Source organism: Dromiciops gliroides, chromosome 5 (genome assembly GCF_019393635.1).
Source record: "Dromiciops gliroides isolate mDroGli1 chromosome 5, mDroGli1.pri, whole genome shotgun sequence".
In the NCBI taxonomy this organism is placed as follows: domain Eukaryota; kingdom Metazoa; phylum Chordata; class Mammalia; order Microbiotheria; family Microbiotheriidae; genus Dromiciops; species Dromiciops gliroides.
In genome coordinates, this window is record NC_057865.1 from 131,157,650 (window position 1) to 131,175,381 (window position 17,732).

A 17,732-nucleotide genomic window follows, 5' to 3' on the forward strand; every position below is an offset into this window, starting at 1 on the left:
GGGGACTGGACCAGCCTTTCTTTCAGATTGACTGCATCTGAGGTCTGACTCTCCTTTGTCCCATTGCCATCCCAAACCATCCCCAGATTTTCCTTTGCATAGCTGTAACTCTACCTCTTAACTGTTTTGTCAACAGATTTAAACAAAAATCCTGTTACAGCTCTGTTCTGGATTGATTTATACTATTCTGTCCCCCTACCACCACCCCACCACAGGGCAATGAGGGTTAAGTAACTTGCCCAGGGTCACACAGCTAGTAAGTGTCAAGTGTCTGAGGCCAGATTTGAACTCAGGTCCTCTTGAATCCAGGGCTCGTGCTTTATCCACTGCACCACCTAGCTGCCCCTATTTATACTATTCTTACTGTGCTGGAATTATACAGAAGTTAAAAAGATTGCATCAATACATTTAAAATAAGCATGAAAATAACAAATCCTTAAATTAAATGCAAAAATTGGTAGCATAAATGAGAGCAACAGCAGGAGGCAAAGTGCATTTTAATTAGATAATTAAAATACTACCTTGGTTCCTTACTAAAAGGCTAATGATTATAGAGCAGAATTCCATAAAGACAATAATAATCATAAATGACACGTGGCATTTTGTGGTTTACAAAATGATTTGTGTAAATCAAGCACTTATTGGACCAAGTCCTAAGGAGTTTAGTTCCTGAAGCATCCAAAAAGGATTTCCATGGTAAGGCCCTCAAAGACAATATTAAATAGTGAGGTTTCTCCATGGTCTTTGTAGGATGAAGTGATGAGTGTCTCCATTAAATTACACTGTAATCCATTTATTGAAAACAGTCTTGGAATGCCCTCCCTGCTGTGATAGATGATGAATTAGACTCCTATTTTATTGGACCCCTATTTGGGCAGTGATGATAAATTCTGTATATTAGGCTTCAGAGCTGTGAACTGCAAATTGTAAGTTCACTTGCTTAATAATAGGAAGTTAACTGGAGGACCTCCACCCTTGTTTTTTCTTGTTATGGTGACCAACCCCAGCATGATAGAGAGGTGACTCAATTACATTGAAAGCCCTCCAGCTATTTTTGTTGCCCTTCCAACCATCATCGTCTTTTCATTATCCAACATGAGGAAATAGCCATGAGCACTTGGCCAAAAAGTGGCCCTGTTTGCCAGCCTGTGGCCTACCTCTCTACCAGCCCATGCCCATGCCCATGATTACCCAGCTAGTATATGTCAGAGGTAGGCTTTGAACTTGGGCTCCCACGCCAGCCAGCCTGGCTCCAAGGCAGTATCTCTATCTACCACACCACATTGCCTCTATGTTTTTCAGAATATGCAGCAAATTTGAATTACCTCCACCCATGGGTCTGCTCACTGGCTTGGTAGGACTTCCTGAAAAGTCAAGATAGATCTGTCAAGGTCTGTTCATTAGCCTGTTTGTTGATCAGTGGGGTTCTGTATTTTGTGTAGACCCTTTTAGAGGGTGATGGGCAAGGTCTATCAATGAGATTCTCCACTTTTTTCACAAGTATTGTCTGGGTATCAAGCACTATAAAACTAAGGCCCTGGAGGAAGGGGCATCTCTGATCATGAGGAAGATCTGAGGTCCACTTCATTAGAATGGGTCATAGACCCTTCAATGAAGTGCCATTGGTTCAGAGTTCTGCCTCAGTTTCTTTTATTATAGGTTGGACAATTTTAGGATCCCACACTTCTATTGTCTCAAAAGCTAGGTCCATCAAAATGTATACCTTCAATATACAACCTGGTCCCTCTAATCCCAGGAGTGGATTCTTTGAGTCCTGTGGTGAACTCCTGGTCATTGATATATGAATGTGGAATGGGAACTAAACCTATGATTTTATCAATATGGGGAATTTCTGGATGAGGAAACTACCTCTGCCAATGTAGATAGGCTCCGCAGCAACTTATTGTCTTATAGAGCTTCTTTGAGAACTGAGAGCTTAAGTGACTATTCCAGGGTCATCTAGTCAGTATGTATCAGAGATGGACCTTGAACCCAGGTCTTTCTTACTCCAAGTCTGGCTCTCTAGCCACTTTACCATATTTCATTAATATAAAAAGAAAAGTTAGCATTCCCCTTGATTAGGATGGAAAAGGAAGATATACTTCAGGATAATCTGATTTAATTTGTCACCTTTGTTTCCAAGGTCCCTTAGTATCATCCTTCTGTGGTTTGATTTCAGTGCACAGTTTTATATTTCTAATCTGTTGAATCTATTCTTGTGTTTTATTTTCATGGGGAAGATGGGCAGTATCAGAAATTGCAGGTTGGTATCAGAATAGTGAACATGTTGGTATAAAAACTTTCAAGTCCAGAGCAATGTAGAAGGGCAACTCTACACCAGTGAAGAAGGGGAAGTCATCTTCCATTGAAGAGTTGTTAAGAGTTGAAAGGAGGGATAACTTGCCCATGATTACCCAGCTAGTATATGTCAGAGATAAGATTTGAACTTGGGCTCCCACGCCAGCCAGCCTGGCTCCAAGGCAGTATCTTTGTCTACCATACCACATTGCCTCTATGTTTTTCAGAATATGCAGCAAATTTGAGTTACCTCCACCAAATAGACCCGGAAAATTCCCCTTCTCAAGGGGGAAAAGCCACTAGGAAGAGGCTCCAATGTCACTTGAAGGGAATGCAACCCTGGACACTGGGCTAATTATATTTTAAAACTCTATGAATTTGGAGCTTTCATGCCCTAATATATTTGTCTTGCTCCATAGGTTTTTACCTCTATCTTTTAATAGGGAAGTGGGCTAACCCACACCTGTTTTTACAGGTTAAACAGGTTTGGATATTGAGCTCTTTAAACAGAACTCTAAATTGTATTCTAAATAGTATTTGAGATTCTTATTTTGGCCTACTCCTACAGTATTTACTTTGGGGGTTTTATTAGCCTTTTTCTGACGGATTGCCATTTCCCAACCCTGGGAGGTAGCAAGTTACTGGCAGGTATTATTTTGTTTTGTGTTTTCTCTCATCCTAATGAGAAAGAAAAAAAAAAGTTAAAAGGACTAGGGAAGAGGAAATGAAGAAAAGTTAAGTCAATTAAGGATGTGAACAACTAGGACAGGAGGGAGAGTGATTAATAAAAAGGTCAGACCACAAAAGCAACAGAACAGAAAACTGGTTAGAGAAAATGAGGAAAGTGATGACAGAAATGTAAATAACAAAAGGCAGGTCTATAAAAAGGGAACTGAATTTAAAGGTAGGGGTTAGGTCTCTAAGATCCCTGAAGTTCTAAGAAGTGATGAGTCAATATGAGAGAAGAAAATCAGAAAAAAGATGACAAGTTCAAGAGAGAAAGAGACAAACAGAAATCTTTTACTTTTTGAAAAAATTATGCTTCTAGGTTTTACTGCTATAAAAATGGTCTTCCACAGTTTGAATTTTCATTGTGCCATTCACTTTGCTCTTCATTCATGTGGACTTTTTATAAAGTTTTTTTTTTTAGCTTAAAACTTTTTAAAAATGGAAGGTAACAAATAATATACTCCTAGAGTACCCTCAGAGGAATGTGTGTGAGGCTACCTAAGTATAAAATACTCAACAAAACCATTTACTTCCCATGAAGTCATGGGCCTGGTTCTTGAAAGAGTTATACATTTGTTCTAAAGAAGAAATTGCTTTTTCTGTCAAAAAAAAATGACTGAAACTCCATAAAATCAACAAAGACACATTGCCAAGTATTACCTGTCAGTTAATAAGTATTGAATAAGCAACTACTATGTGGCAGGCACTATGTTAAGTGCTGGGAAAACAGTGAAAGGGAAAAGACAATCCCTTTCCTCAAGGACCTTACAATCTAATGGGGGAGATAACACGTAAACACCTATGTACTAATAAGCTATCCATGGGAAAAACAGGAAATGATTAACAGAGGAAAGGCACCAGAAGTAAGAGGGGTTGGGAAAGGCTTCCTGCAGAAGGTGGGATTTCAGCTGGGCTTCAAAGAGGGCAGGGAAGCCAGGAAGTAGAGGTATCCCCAGGAAAGGAAGGATCCTAAACTGGGTTTCATTCAGCAGCTTTCAAGACAACTGATATCATTTGAAAGGGCTTTCAGAGTGAAGAAATGGGTGATTGCAACAGCCACTCACTTACTCAAAACTGTTCCACCAACCTCACAGACCAAACAGACAAGTAGCTTGTCCATATAGACTTTATGGTGAATAGGAGGATTCGATTCATTCTTCAAAGGTGCTAGGTAGCGAAGGGAGACTAGAAGGCACATAAATACTCAAAGTGGTTCTAATTAATGACTCATTCTCAGAGCTAAGGATTAACCCAAACATCTGTAAGAACCCCAACATTCAAGAAGGTGTAAAATGAACAAATGTATCTGAAAGGCAGCAGATTTGTACACAAATATATGAATTTTATTGACACACATGATATACTCTTTCTTGACAATAAATAAAATGCAATCTTCAAGGCCTACTTGGATTTCAGAAAGCAGAGTACACTAGATAGAAGTGTTCAAACTTCATAATAGTCTTCTATGGGACTATGTCTGAAAGGTAGTTGGTTGAGGTGACCCTTTGGGTTGGATATTTCAGATAAAACAGATATGTGCAACATCTATATAATCATGATGCTTTCCTACACATCTGAAAAGGTAATTAATGCCCCTTTGTCATACCTCCCCCTCGGGTCAAGCAATTTTTTTCCAGTTTTAATAAAGTGTAGAATAAAAATAACCAGTGTCACAAAAGTATAGATTTCTGATATAAAAAATCTTTTTATACAAATATATTTCTATATAGTGCAGAATAATCATTCTCAAAATACATCATTTTCTGTATATGAAGTTGACATAGTATTAAAATAAATAATATTTTTTAGGGAAAGACTAATTTACATCCTAAAATTACAAACGGAAGAATATAAAAACTGATTCATTATTAACTCCACCTCAATGTGTCTTCTGTCCTATCTCTCACTTTATGTGTACACGATAAAGCTATAGACATTGCCACACAACACCTCTGTTTTTCATGTTTTCCTATAGTGTCTCTTGTTCTATTAATCACGCGTCCACCCAGGTCATTGGTTTACTTGAACTGTAGCACGCAAGCTTACTACACAAGAGCAACTCTCCACCCATCCCAACTGGGTGGAGAGCTTGGTATCTTTACACTACCAGCATATTAAAGAAGTCCTGGTGGCTTAGTTTACATAGTGTCATGTTTCTCTACCATACAGGACCTTTTCCACCCCTCTCTCCATGTAGAAAGAAGGATCCAGACTATATAGATTGGTGGACATGCATTTTCCTATACTGGAATCATTCTTGCCCCTGACATCTGGCCAACCAGATCTCACTTCCTTCATTAAGTCTTACATGCTACAATTTATGCACTATATTTGTGAGGAGCCATCTTTGGCCATCTCTATCACAGAGAAGTCGTAAAAATCAGAATGATCAATGGGTACTCTGTTTCTTATGATGCTAAGGGACAAGGGGAGATGGGGGTACATGAACCTCAATGGCATCTTCTTGTTTACCTCTACAGTGAGACTTAACAGCTTTCATTCTTCCCACCAAGTTTTATAAGGCAAGTAAACTGGTTTTGGAAAGCTCCGGCTCATAGTCACCACATATATAGTCAGTAAATATGAAAATGAAGGTTTCTCAGGGCAATCTAGGTTGCTAAAAGGAAAAAAAAAAGTGGTATCTCTTCAAGGATCTGCAGAGCCTTTTACATTGCTTCACTTTGCCAAGAAGGCACATCCCCAGGCAAGCACATGCACACACACACTTGCACACACAAGTACCTGTGCACGTGCACATGTATACACACACACACACACACAGTGTTTCATGAAGAGCCTTCTTTCATCTTTCTCAATTTGGAACATTATTCAGGACAGTTTTCCCAGGCAGAAGGAAAAAGGCTCTCTTTTCCCACAAAATTTGAAGAGCGATGTGAGCCTGGCAAGGATTTGCAACGGGGAATATCTAAAGCCTGGTTTCCTGGACTTCTTCTTCTGTTTCTTCCTGCAGGGCAGTGATTTTGGCTCGGGACTTGTGCCTGCTTGAGTTCCGGTGGGGGAAGAGCTTCATCTTGTCGGAGTGACTGATGGCTTGTCTGTACAGACTCTTCTCAGTCACCAGCTTCTGTATCGACTCATACTGCCGCACCTTGTTCTCTTCTATGACCTAGGGAAACGTGGAACAGTTAGCCCCTAGGAGAGGAGGATAGAAGCTAAGGCACCAGCCTCAAGGAGCAGACAAAGCAGAGGGTAGCGTGAGCACCTAACATGAGTTCTTAGGAAGAGATGAAGCCTGTAAGGCATCAGTGTTACCTCATTTACTCAGACTGAGAGCACTCAGCCTCTAAGGAGACCTAAGGGTTGCCTGTGTTATGCTATAGTCCTTACATATAGCAGCATGGCACTTTTTCAAAATTAGTCCAGCAGAGGGTTACTGCAATCAAAATAAATAAACAAAATTATCCATAACATGATGTGTCAGTAAGAAGCAAGTGTCAACTGTGACAGGTAAAATACTGATCACCTGACACCCCTTACTCTAGCACCTTCTAAAAAAAGAATACCAAAGTCCTTTACCAGCTTCCATGATGAAAATTTAGTTCATTTCATAGTGCAATAGAAAGACTGCTGGATTTGAAATCAAAGAAGTTGAGTTCAAATCCTGTCTTGGTCATTTACAGCCTTTGTGACCTTGGCCAAGTCATTTAACCTACTTGGTTAACCTACTTGGGTCTCAGTTTTCATTTCTGTAAAGTGAAGAGATTGGATGAAATTAACTCTGAGGTTACTTCCAGCTTTTAAATCAACAATCCAAGGACCCACCACCTTTGAAATCAGTGTGTGTTTAGTATATAGCAAAACCAGCAGCCTATTCAGTATTGGGTATGAAGTTAGTATGACATTCTTGTTGGCTGAATGGCATATTACAAAGAAAAACATTTTAAATTTTATTCTTAAATAACTGCAAGTAGTTATTGATCAGTTATATGTTTCTGTTAGGCACCATACAGCTTCTTTCACACACACACACACACACACACACACACACACACACACACACACACACACACACACCCCTCTACTTTCTTACTATTTATTTATAACATATAATTTTAAAAATTTTGAATTCCAAAATCTATCCCTCCCTCCAGTTCCTCCCTGACCCAAGAATAGCATATCACAGATGGGCATCCTTTGTTTTTGAAGAGGACCAATGACATCATAGAGTGATGTCTTGACTCCTGTGTAAATTGGATTTAAATGAGTCAGAGTCACATAAAAGTCATCAACCTTGCTCTCTCTTCCAGAGTCCAGTGGCAAGATAAAAGTCTTCAACTGCCTTCAAGGTCATTGGAACAAATTGTTCTCATCTGCCCATTCCACAGGGAGAAGTCTTCATGTACTTGAAGTAGACCCCTCCCCGCCCCAAGCCCTACTCACTGATGGGTTAGAGGCCCATTGGTTTCCCTCAACCTGGTTCAGCCCATCTGCAAAGCTGGCTTACCAGGGTGTGGCCACTGCGAATGGCACAGCTCCTTGGAGCCACGGGTGAGAGCTGAGTACCAGGCAGCCACCAAAGGTGGATGAGCAGCCCTGAAAAGGCCTCACACCAGAGCTGCTAGTCCTCTGTGAACATCCCATACGCCCCAATGGGCAAACTAAGGTCTGACTTCATTCCCACAGTTAAGCCAACAGCAAGACCTGATTCATCACTTCTTGGATAATTTTAAAAAGAAAAAGCAGCAGCAGCTGCTTAAACATGGAAATGTTTGTCCTTGTTCAGGGATGCTCAAAGGTGTGCCAGAAACAGAACATCTTTGTGACAAACCCTGGGGAGCTTCCAATCATCATTTAAAAAAAAATTATTGGAGATTTTGCCACTAAAAGGAGGGTGGGGAAGAGCACCAAATGGAGCTTTCCACAAGGAATAGAAGCTGTTGAATGTTCCTTTCAACAGGAACAATGACAATGAAATGAATCAGATGTGAAAGGAGATTACCTGATACTAATGAGTGCTTTATATTCAAGTGTATAAACAAGAAAACTCTAGAGGCTGAGTAAAATATGATCAAATACAATACAGAATTTAGCACAACATAATTCTGCTTTGGATGTAATCCAAGAGGATTTAATTAGAATAAGTACCAGAAGGATCTCTTTCTAGAATAGTTTCACCTGAAACACAGTCCCATAGCATGGACCCCAAGCAGAGTCTCATAAATACTCTACATTAATAAGCAATCTGCTGCTATTTAAGATTCACTTAATTCCAATATGACCTCACTGCTTGGATCAAACCCAGAAAGTTGGGTAGATATATTGAGTAATACTCAGTGGCCTCACATGACACAATTGTAAGGAAGGAACTTCTACATTGGAAATATTTGCAAAGACTTTCTAAATATAGCCTCCTTGACACACCTGAGAACCTTAACTTAAAATTCTTCAATCAGGAATTAAACAAGGAAATCAGATTATACGTAAATTACAAAACACTCACCAAAAATCGCTGACACTCCAGCATTGCTTCTATCCTGTGTTCAGAGAGGATTACAGTGCAGTTGGCAAATGCATTCTTCAGCACTCTTCGAATTACTTGATATGTTCTTTAAAGAGGGAGAGAGAGAGAGAGAGAGAGAGAGAGAGAGAGAGAGAGAGAGAGAGAGAGAGAGCAATGAGCTCATGTAAACATAGAACTTTAATGATCTAGTTCTATAGGGAATCTTACTAAATGAGCACAAGCCTATGTTTTCTAAGACTCTTCAATGACTTACCACCATTTAAAAAATACGCATATTTAAAAAGAGAACATTTTCATAAAGAATTAGTTATAATCACTTTTTTTCTTACCAACAGGTCAGATTTTTAGGATGTGGAAACCTGTGGGGCAAACATTATAAGGTACCAAAATAAAATGTCCTATATGAAAACCACTAACATTTCCATCCTGTAGATATACTAGTGTTTGTATTCTTATTGCACACTACTGATATTTCCAAATTTGTGTTTGAAATGAACAAAAGGAAATTAGGCAGCTAAATTTTGTTTGGGTGACTACACAGCTCCATCCTATCCTAACACTACAAGTTTGCATAGCATTTTTAAGTGGTCTCAAAGAGCTAGGAGTATGACTCACATTTAGATAAATAAACATGCACCACTGGTAACTTAGTATGATGGCATTTCTACTATGAAATCTTATTGTATCTCAGTGAATGACTGCAGGTTACAAATGAGATAGCATCATGAAAACGTGGGTCAGTGTTAAGTAGATCTTAATGATTCTGCTCTCTGTGTTTTGTCAAAGAATAGAAAACACAACAACTTACATAGGGTCCAGATGAGCACTAGGTTCATCCAGCAGCAAGATTTTTGCCTTACTGAGAACAGACCGAGCCAAGCATATCAACTGTCTGTGGCCATGGCTTAGTACACAACCAGCATCAACGAGGACAAAATCCAGCTTGCCAGGAAACTGTTCTATCACAGACTTCAGTCCCACCTACAGAAAAAGGAACAGATGAAAAATATCTCGCTTGGTGACCATCCACACCATATTGTCAAAATGCTATATGGGCAAACACATGTGAGTTTGAACAGGTAGAAGAGGCTATTTGAGGTTTTAAGAAGCATCCAGTTTAACTGCAGATTACAAATTCTCAGCCTGAATTGTTTAAGAATTTTAGAACTTTAAAAAAAGAAATTCATTTGTTTTGTACTCTGAAATAAGAGAATGTCTTGATATACAAAAGAATTATAAGGTCTTATAAGAATAGTGTCAGGAACACTGAAGTCCAAACAGTGTGAGTCATGAGACAAAGGATGTTTGTTTGTTTCATCTGTACTTAAGGTCTGTTGAGAAATAAAGAAAGCATCAAGCTACTGCCTGGGGTAGATGGGACATTAATAGTGAATGTCTGAGAGAAGCTAATCTTTCTCTTATTTTGCTTCTGTATTCTCTACTGAATAGAATACTCTTCAGAGTAAATAAAGGCACGCAAAAATATTTTTTTGGAAATATAAGTAAAAAGATAAGTGGGTTTCAGGCTGCCCATAGTGAGTTTGAATCAACAGACCAAGGGGAACTACCACCCAAAGGTAATGAAAGAATCTCCAGGTGGTTGTTAAATTGATATTCATGATTCCAATGTCCTTTCTGTTTTACAGATGAGGAAATGGAAGCAAACAGAGGTTAAGTGACTTGCCCAGAGGTTGAAAAGTTAGTTAAGTGTCTGAAGATGGGTTGGAACTCAGGTTCCAACTGACTCCAGGCCTAGAGCTCTATCCATTGTGCCACCTAGCTGCCTAGTCAGTTAACCCAACCCTACCCAAAAGATGAATTATGCCCATAGCATCCTTTCTAAGTGTTCATCCACATTATACTTATAAAGTAATAGGTTCTAGAGCTAGAAAGGACATTGGAATCATAAATATCAAGGGCAACCTAACTCTGGTCATTCATTTCACACAGGGCACCAGGGTGCTCTGACACAAACTCATTACCATAAGGCTTATCAGTGATTAAGCCATTAGCATCATTTGACATATGAAGAATAGCATATTAATGATATGGGGGCAGTAATAATAATAATAATAATAATAATCGACATTTATAGAGCACTTTAAGGTTTCTACCATGCATTGTCTCATTTGATCCTCACAACCCCACTACACAGTAGTTACTATTATTAATTCTACTTTAAAGATGAGGAAACTGAACCTCTGAGAAGTTATTTGCCATGAGTCATACAACTAATTAGAGTCTTATGTTGATTTGAACCCAGGTATTTCTGACTCGCAAGTTCAGCACCCTATATGACAATGTAAATAATCATGAGCATTTTACATAGTGTACAAAAATCTATTGACAATAATTCTATCTCCACTAAAAAGTAGGGTTGCAAATTAAAATGTGGGGTGAGGGTGGAGTAGCATTTTTGTAGGCCTTTTGACATTTTAAATCTATGTGTGAGACTCATTAGTATTTCTGTTGGTTTACCTCACAATATTCTTATGATTTTGATACTACGTGTATTGGCAATTTATGAAACTGTCATGAGGTTCAGAGACTTTTCCTACTCTTATTCCACCCACCCCTCCCCAACACTGTATTTCTCAGAAAGCCTCAAAATTACCTCATTAAATGTGACCTCCTCTAAACTGTAGATCAAAGATTTCTAAGTGTATTGTTTGCAAATTTAGTTAATGTTTTCTCTAAAACTTCCATGAAAAGAATTTTTGTTGGGTAATAAGGAAACTTGAGTAATGAAAATGGTTAATCTAAGTAGTATTTTATTAGGTCTATGTTAAGGATGGGCACTCAACAAGTAAGTGTTTAACACTCACCAATAGTTTAAAACTCCTGACAGAGCCTAACATGGGCATGTTGAAGAGAGGTGAGGAAAAAAAAAAAGGGAAGATTCGGGATATAACAGTATTTGGAGAAGGACTAGAGTATGTAAAAATAAAAAATAGAAAGAACAAGAAAAGTTTGGTTTTTAAAGAAGACAGAAAAATTTGATAAATAATTTAAAATCTCATGACTTTGGATCTGTGATACCAAGCATGCTATTATCATGAATTTCACATTTACTCTGAATGTGTGGTGAATTACATTATCTTTCTTTGGCATGATGCCTGAAGCAACAGCACCAAATCAATCTTACGCAAAGGCCAAGTAAGTGACTACCTATATGGTGACATTTTATGGCCACCCCCTCCCCCCAAAGATCCCTCTTCAAGTGAATTCATTAGAATTTCTCCAAATGACACACCATCAAAGGACCACAATCTCTATGGTAAAAAGGCTTGTAAGTAAGTGTATGGCAATTTGGGGAATATATCAAATTTTTTAAGATTCTAGAGATAATTTTCTGTTTAAGAATTCTTGTGAAGAATTTTCTTTTCCATATGTTTCATTTCATGTAGAAATCATATATTTTAGATAACATAAGTATAATGTGTTTTGTTTTTTTTTTTGTGGGACTTGCCCAAGGTCACACAGCTAGTAAGTGTCAAGTGTCTGAGGCCAGATTTGAACTCAGGTATTCCTGAATCCAGGGCTGGTGCTTTATTCACTGTGCCACCTAGCTGCCCTGAGTATAATGTTAATAATGATGGCTAATGTTCATACAGCACCTACTATGTGTCAGGCACTGTGCGAAGCACTTTACAATTATTATTTCATTTCATCCTCACAACAACCCTAGGTGACTGGTGCTATTGTTATCCCATTTACAGATAAGGAAACTAACGCAAATGGAGAACAAGTGACTTGCCCAGGGTCACCAAGTTTGTAAATATCAGCGGCCACATTTAAACTCAAGTCTTTCTGACTCTAGGCCCAGCATTCACTGTGCTACCTAATATAACACCTAATTTTACACATGAGGCAACAGGGGCTCAGAAAAGCCAACTTTCCCAAAGTGATATAGGTAATAGTGGCAGAGCTAGCATTTGAAGGTCATAAGATCAGGGGATCAAAAATTGAGTGCTGGGGGGGCGGCTAGGTGGCGCAGTGGATAAAGCACAGGCCCTGGATTCAGGAGTACCTGAGTTCAAATCCAGCCTCAGACACTTGACACTTACTAGCTGTGTGATCCTGGGCAAGTCACTTAACCCCTATTGCCCTGCAAAAAAAAAAAAATAGAAAAAAAAATAAATAAGATTCAATTAAAAAAAAAATTGAGTGCTGGAAGAGACCTTGGAGATTACCTGGTCCACCACTACCCCCTCATTTTGTAGAACAGAACATTTACTCAACATTCAGTAATCCTTCTACTATACCACACTTCTCCTAATGACCTGTATAGCAGCCATCTTCACATGAAAAGAGGTCATTCTGACTATTATCTCTAGTCAAAGGTCATCAGGGGATTCTCAGAGATGTATCTGTGCCATCCCATAGTCTATCTAAGTATGATATGGGATAATTTATACAGGATGATATTAGTATTTGTTTAGAACATCTACTTAAGTACCTTTGGTCAGGGTGGATTAGAAGTATCATAGAGTTAGAGGTGGTTTGGTCCTTAGGGAACATGTAGTCCAATCCTCTCATTATAAAGAGGAGTAAAATGAGGCCTAGAGAGGTTAAGTGATTTGGCCAACATCACACAGCTAGTGGCAGAATCAGCAGTAGAACCCAGGTCCTCATGATACCAAATCTAACACTCTGGCCCCTGCATTACACATTCACCTGATGGAACCTCATGTACAATAATTTTTGTATTTTGAGAGTAAAATATGTGGTGAATTCAATTCATTTCAACAAATATTTATTAAACACCAACTATATGTGAGGTCTTGTCATGAATATAGCATAAGAATGTTCATGAATGAAACAACAGGCAGTATATTTCCAAGATTATCTTAATAGTGATAACCATTTTTAATGTTTTTGGCTGGACATTTCTCTTTCATCATAGGAGACAACTGATTCACCTGCTATGTACACATCTTTAGTAGACACTCTTACCTCATCTGCAACTTTCCATAATTCATGATCACTCCACTGCCCATAAGGATCCAAGTTTTTTCTAAATGTTCCAGAAAATATAAATACTTTCTGTTTGGGTAGAGGGGAAAAAAAGGGACATACATCAAAACTTGACCATATATTTTAGGGGGCAGTACTTCTTGTTGCAAATATAATTTCAAATCTAAGAATAATTTTGTGGACAATGACACGATTCCTACTGACTTGGACTGAACAGTCCATAACAATGGCAGTCCTTATTTTACAGTCCACAATTAATTTTGACTAAACAAAGTTGTTTTAACAGATTTCTTTTAAAATATTAAAGATAGTATAGAAATATTCCTATATCTTGAAGTTTATAAAAGAATCAAGCGGTTGAAAGTTAAACAGAATTCTTTATTTTTATTGACATTTCCTCATTATTAGAAAATACAGGATAAAACATTATAGGGATAAGGACTAGATCTGTGTTTTCACTGGTATAGGGAATTCTCAGTTGAGAAAACTTTCTTTACCTGTTCAGGTCAGCACCTTTGCCCTCAATTTATAGTCTTAGAGATTGCCTAGAATGCTCAAAGGTTAAGTGATTTGCCCAGGGTCACAATCCACTATTTTAGAGGTGGATGTAGGACTTCCTAGCTTCAAGAACAGCTTTCTATCCAACATAATTTGTTGCCTTTCTAAAAGATTATAAATGTGTACAGTAGCTAATGCTACTCACTTTACAAAAATATTCTTGAAGCTCTCAAGTTGGAAGCATGAATGGGAATAGAACAGCTTATGGTCCTCTCACAACTACCCCAGTGAAGATCTAAAAAGAGTACTAAGATGAGTAATGGTCTTCCAAGATCCAAGAAGAAATTATACTAAATTGATTTTCCCAGACCATTTCTCCCCCAAAAAGAGAAAGACAGAAGCCTACAGGTAGTAAGGAAAGAGTAGTAAAACCCCTGCTCATGGAATACTATAAGTATAGTTCATGGAAGCCTTCACGCTGGAAGACTAGAAAAGAACTTGAAAGAAACCACCAGTCATCTCCTGAAAGTTAAAATCTAGATCTTCTAGATCAAAGGAAAAAAAACAAAACAAACTGTAAGCTACAAGAAAGAAAAAAAAATCAAGTACCAAGGAGTCAGAGTTAGGATTACACAAGACATAGGAACTAACACAGTGAAAAGAGGAAAGCCTGGAATATTATTTTTAGCAGGCAAAAGATAAAGGCATATAAATAAGAATAACTTACCCAACAAAACTGAATATAATATTACAGGGTAAAAAAAAATTAACCTTTAATGAAAGAAAAGATATTGAACCATTTCTGATAGAGATCAGAGTTGAAGAATATAAAATTAAAAATTTTTTACAAAGTCATTGCAGTTAACATTAGAGGGGAAACAATAATGTTGCTGGGGGGGAAAAGAAATAAAAGAGGATAATTGAAACATCTTTTTAAATGCAAAAGGAACAGAAGGAAGTATAAAAGGAAACAGATAATCAGGATAGTTTTGAAAGTAACATGTCATATTTATTATACATTTTAAAAAAGGAAGCTCCATAGAATAGGATTAACAGTTTGACTTGTAATCTTTTTGTTCAAATTCCCATGTGGAAATGCTAATTTTGGGGTATTTGTTAATTTTTTTTAAGGGCTCCTGTTTTTACAAAAGGATTCATCATAGGTTTCCTTTTTCAAAAGTAAGTTCCCCTGACTCATTTAAGAAAGAAGTCTTATAATGAAGAAAACTGGTAATATTAGTTTTTATTTTTCTTTACAAATGCTAAAAGTAGTTTAGGGCAGAAATGTTAAAACCAGAGGCACTAAAATATTGGCATATGTCAACCAAGTCTTCATAGCAGGCTGTGCTTTTGACCTTTTCAAAATGAAGTTAGGGGGCAGCTAGGTGCTGCAGTGGATAAAGTACTGGCCCTGCATTCAGAAGAACCTGAGTTCAAATCCGACCTCAGACACTTGACACGTTCTAGCTTTGTGACCCTGGGCAAGTCACTTAACCCTCATTGCCCCGACCAAAAAAAAAAAAAAAAAGAAAGAAAAGAAAAGTTAGAAAATTGTTTTCTAGGGCTAAATATCCAAAGCTTGAAGTGTGATGAGCTTGATACCATTAAGGAAATAGTTTTATAATTTTTGTGTATAGTCCAATTGACTAACGTTAAAATACTGGCATACTACCCTGAAGGTAAGGAAAAGTTAACTGAACAAACTAGCACTCCCACTCCTAAAAGTTTCATATCATTAACTAATTAGATTTCTCTTACAAATATTATTTAGTAGTACTGGACTGACTGGGGCTTTTTTCAAAATGATTTTAGTTTTCAGACCAAACTAAACAATTTTTTATCAGCATCTATGAATCAGAATGAATTATTCTCTCTATAAAACAAATGCTTATAGAACGTGAGATTTTGAGTATGTAAATATTTATTTAAGGTTATAAATCACATAAAGAGTAATTCTTGGGAATCAAGGAACTATAAGGAAATCATAATTATTCACCTACAGGACAAATTACTTAATTGTAAGTGGCCTGATCTCCCCTTTATCGATTATACTAACTGTGATAAGAATAAATTAATTTCCATTGGAACACTCTGAGCATCTCTGAAAACAGGTGCCATATAAATAGACATTGTTTAATATGAGATATCAAATAAATGATAAAGCAGTTTAGTTAATGAGAGTATCAGACTGTATCACTGTATCAGACACTAACAGAGCACTTTGTCTGTAAATAGATTATCTTGTTTCAATCTAGCCTAGCTTGGGAGTGAAAGATGTTCAAGCTTGAAAGCTTTTCACTAACTTAAAATGGTCTTCATCTATTTCTATTTCTCAGAAATGTCATCATAACTCCACAAACACTACCATAGAATTAACCCTTCCTCTTTCCAGCACAAATCATTTTTCCATTCCCTTGCTACCCACATCCTAGTCATAATCATCTTCATACCATATCTAAAGTCCTTCAGCATAGTAGATTTGTAGTTTTATGTACAATCATCTTTTTAATTGTACTATATTATGGAAATGCTTCTTTTATTCCATAAATGAGAAATAAAAGAAAAAAACCCTTATTTCAATAGCTTTCTAGTTGGTGTCCCTGCCTCCAGGATCTCTGACCTCTAATTATTTACTGCATGCTGACAGAAAACTAATTTACAAAACTAATTTAATGTTTCGTATTCCTATTCAAGAACTTAGAATACCTTCAGTGCTTATGGTATTGTCTAAATTCCTCACCTGCTTATTCTTTTTCCCCTATCCCTCTAAAACTTACCACTCCAGCTTTGCCAACATCATCACTGTCTTCCACATAGTATAATCATTTCTATGTCTGTGCTTTTGCTTTTGTTGCTTTTTCTCCCTGCAATGATCTCCCTCATATCTCTGACCAAATCCTACCAATCTTGGAAAATCCCTTTAAAATATGACCCCTTCCATTAAGCCTTCCTGGATCATTCATTCATTTAACAAGACAAGTCATTTCAAGTCAATTAGCATTTGTTAAGTGGTTCTTGAGTATCAGGCACTCCTTTAAGCCCTAAGAATTCCAAGAAAAACAAAAAGTCCCTGCCTTTAAGAAGCTCACATTCTAATAAGGGAGATAATAAGCAAACAACTCTGTACATACAAAATATGTGCAGAGTAAATTGGAAGTAATCTGAGAGAAAGCACTACAAGAAATATTGGCTACTATAAATATTTGTAGAGTATTTTCTATGTGTAAAGTTCTGTCCTGGTCATAGTGACAGAAAAAGGAAGAGATACAATGTTGTCTCTAAATAGCTAACAAATACTGGAGACAAAAAGGGTATACAAATGTAACACAGGATATTGTACGGTAATTGTCATGAAGATTAAAGGTCAAATGCTAAGGTAATTTAAAAGAGAGAGAGATCACGTTCAAATAGGGGAACCATGGAAGAGATAGCATTTCAGTTGAATCTTAAAGAAAGTTGTAAGATTTTTATACACAGAGAAAAGATACATAAAGAAAAATGGCAGAAGACAAAGAAGAGAAAAGTAACTGGAACCAGATCATGGAGAGCCTGATATACCACGCCAAATGATCTGTGCACTTTGTTGAAGTACAGAAATGAAAGAAGGATCAAGTAAAGGATAAGACTATTGTTTGTAGAAGATGTAACAATAATAATAAATGATGGAGATATTGCAAAGGAGCTTTTATTTTGCTTCTGTTTAATTGGACAAGGAGAACAATGATTAGACTGGAAAGAAAATAATAAA

The 17,732-nt window shown here is 37.3% G+C and overlaps 1 protein-coding gene across 1 annotated transcript in view; it reads right to left on the reverse strand.

Annotated features, from left to right (window-relative positions):
- Window positions 1-5,931: 5,931 nt before the first annotated feature.
- CFTR (CF transmembrane conductance regulator) overlaps window positions 5,932-17,732 on the reverse strand; it is a 235,257-nt gene continuing 223,456 nt past the window's right edge. Inside the window, exons 25-28 of the mRNA XM_043967579.1 lie at window positions 13,466-13,555; window positions 9,318-9,490; window positions 8,489-8,594; window positions 5,932-6,154 (exon numbers count right to left, since the gene is read on the reverse strand). Coding sequence (XP_043823514.1) covers window positions 5,954-6,154; window positions 8,489-8,594; window positions 9,318-9,490; window positions 13,466-13,555 — 570 coding nt within the window. The 3' untranslated portion in view covers window positions 5,932-5,953. The remainder of the gene's footprint in view (window positions 6,155-8,488; window positions 8,595-9,317; window positions 9,491-13,465; window positions 13,556-17,732) is intronic.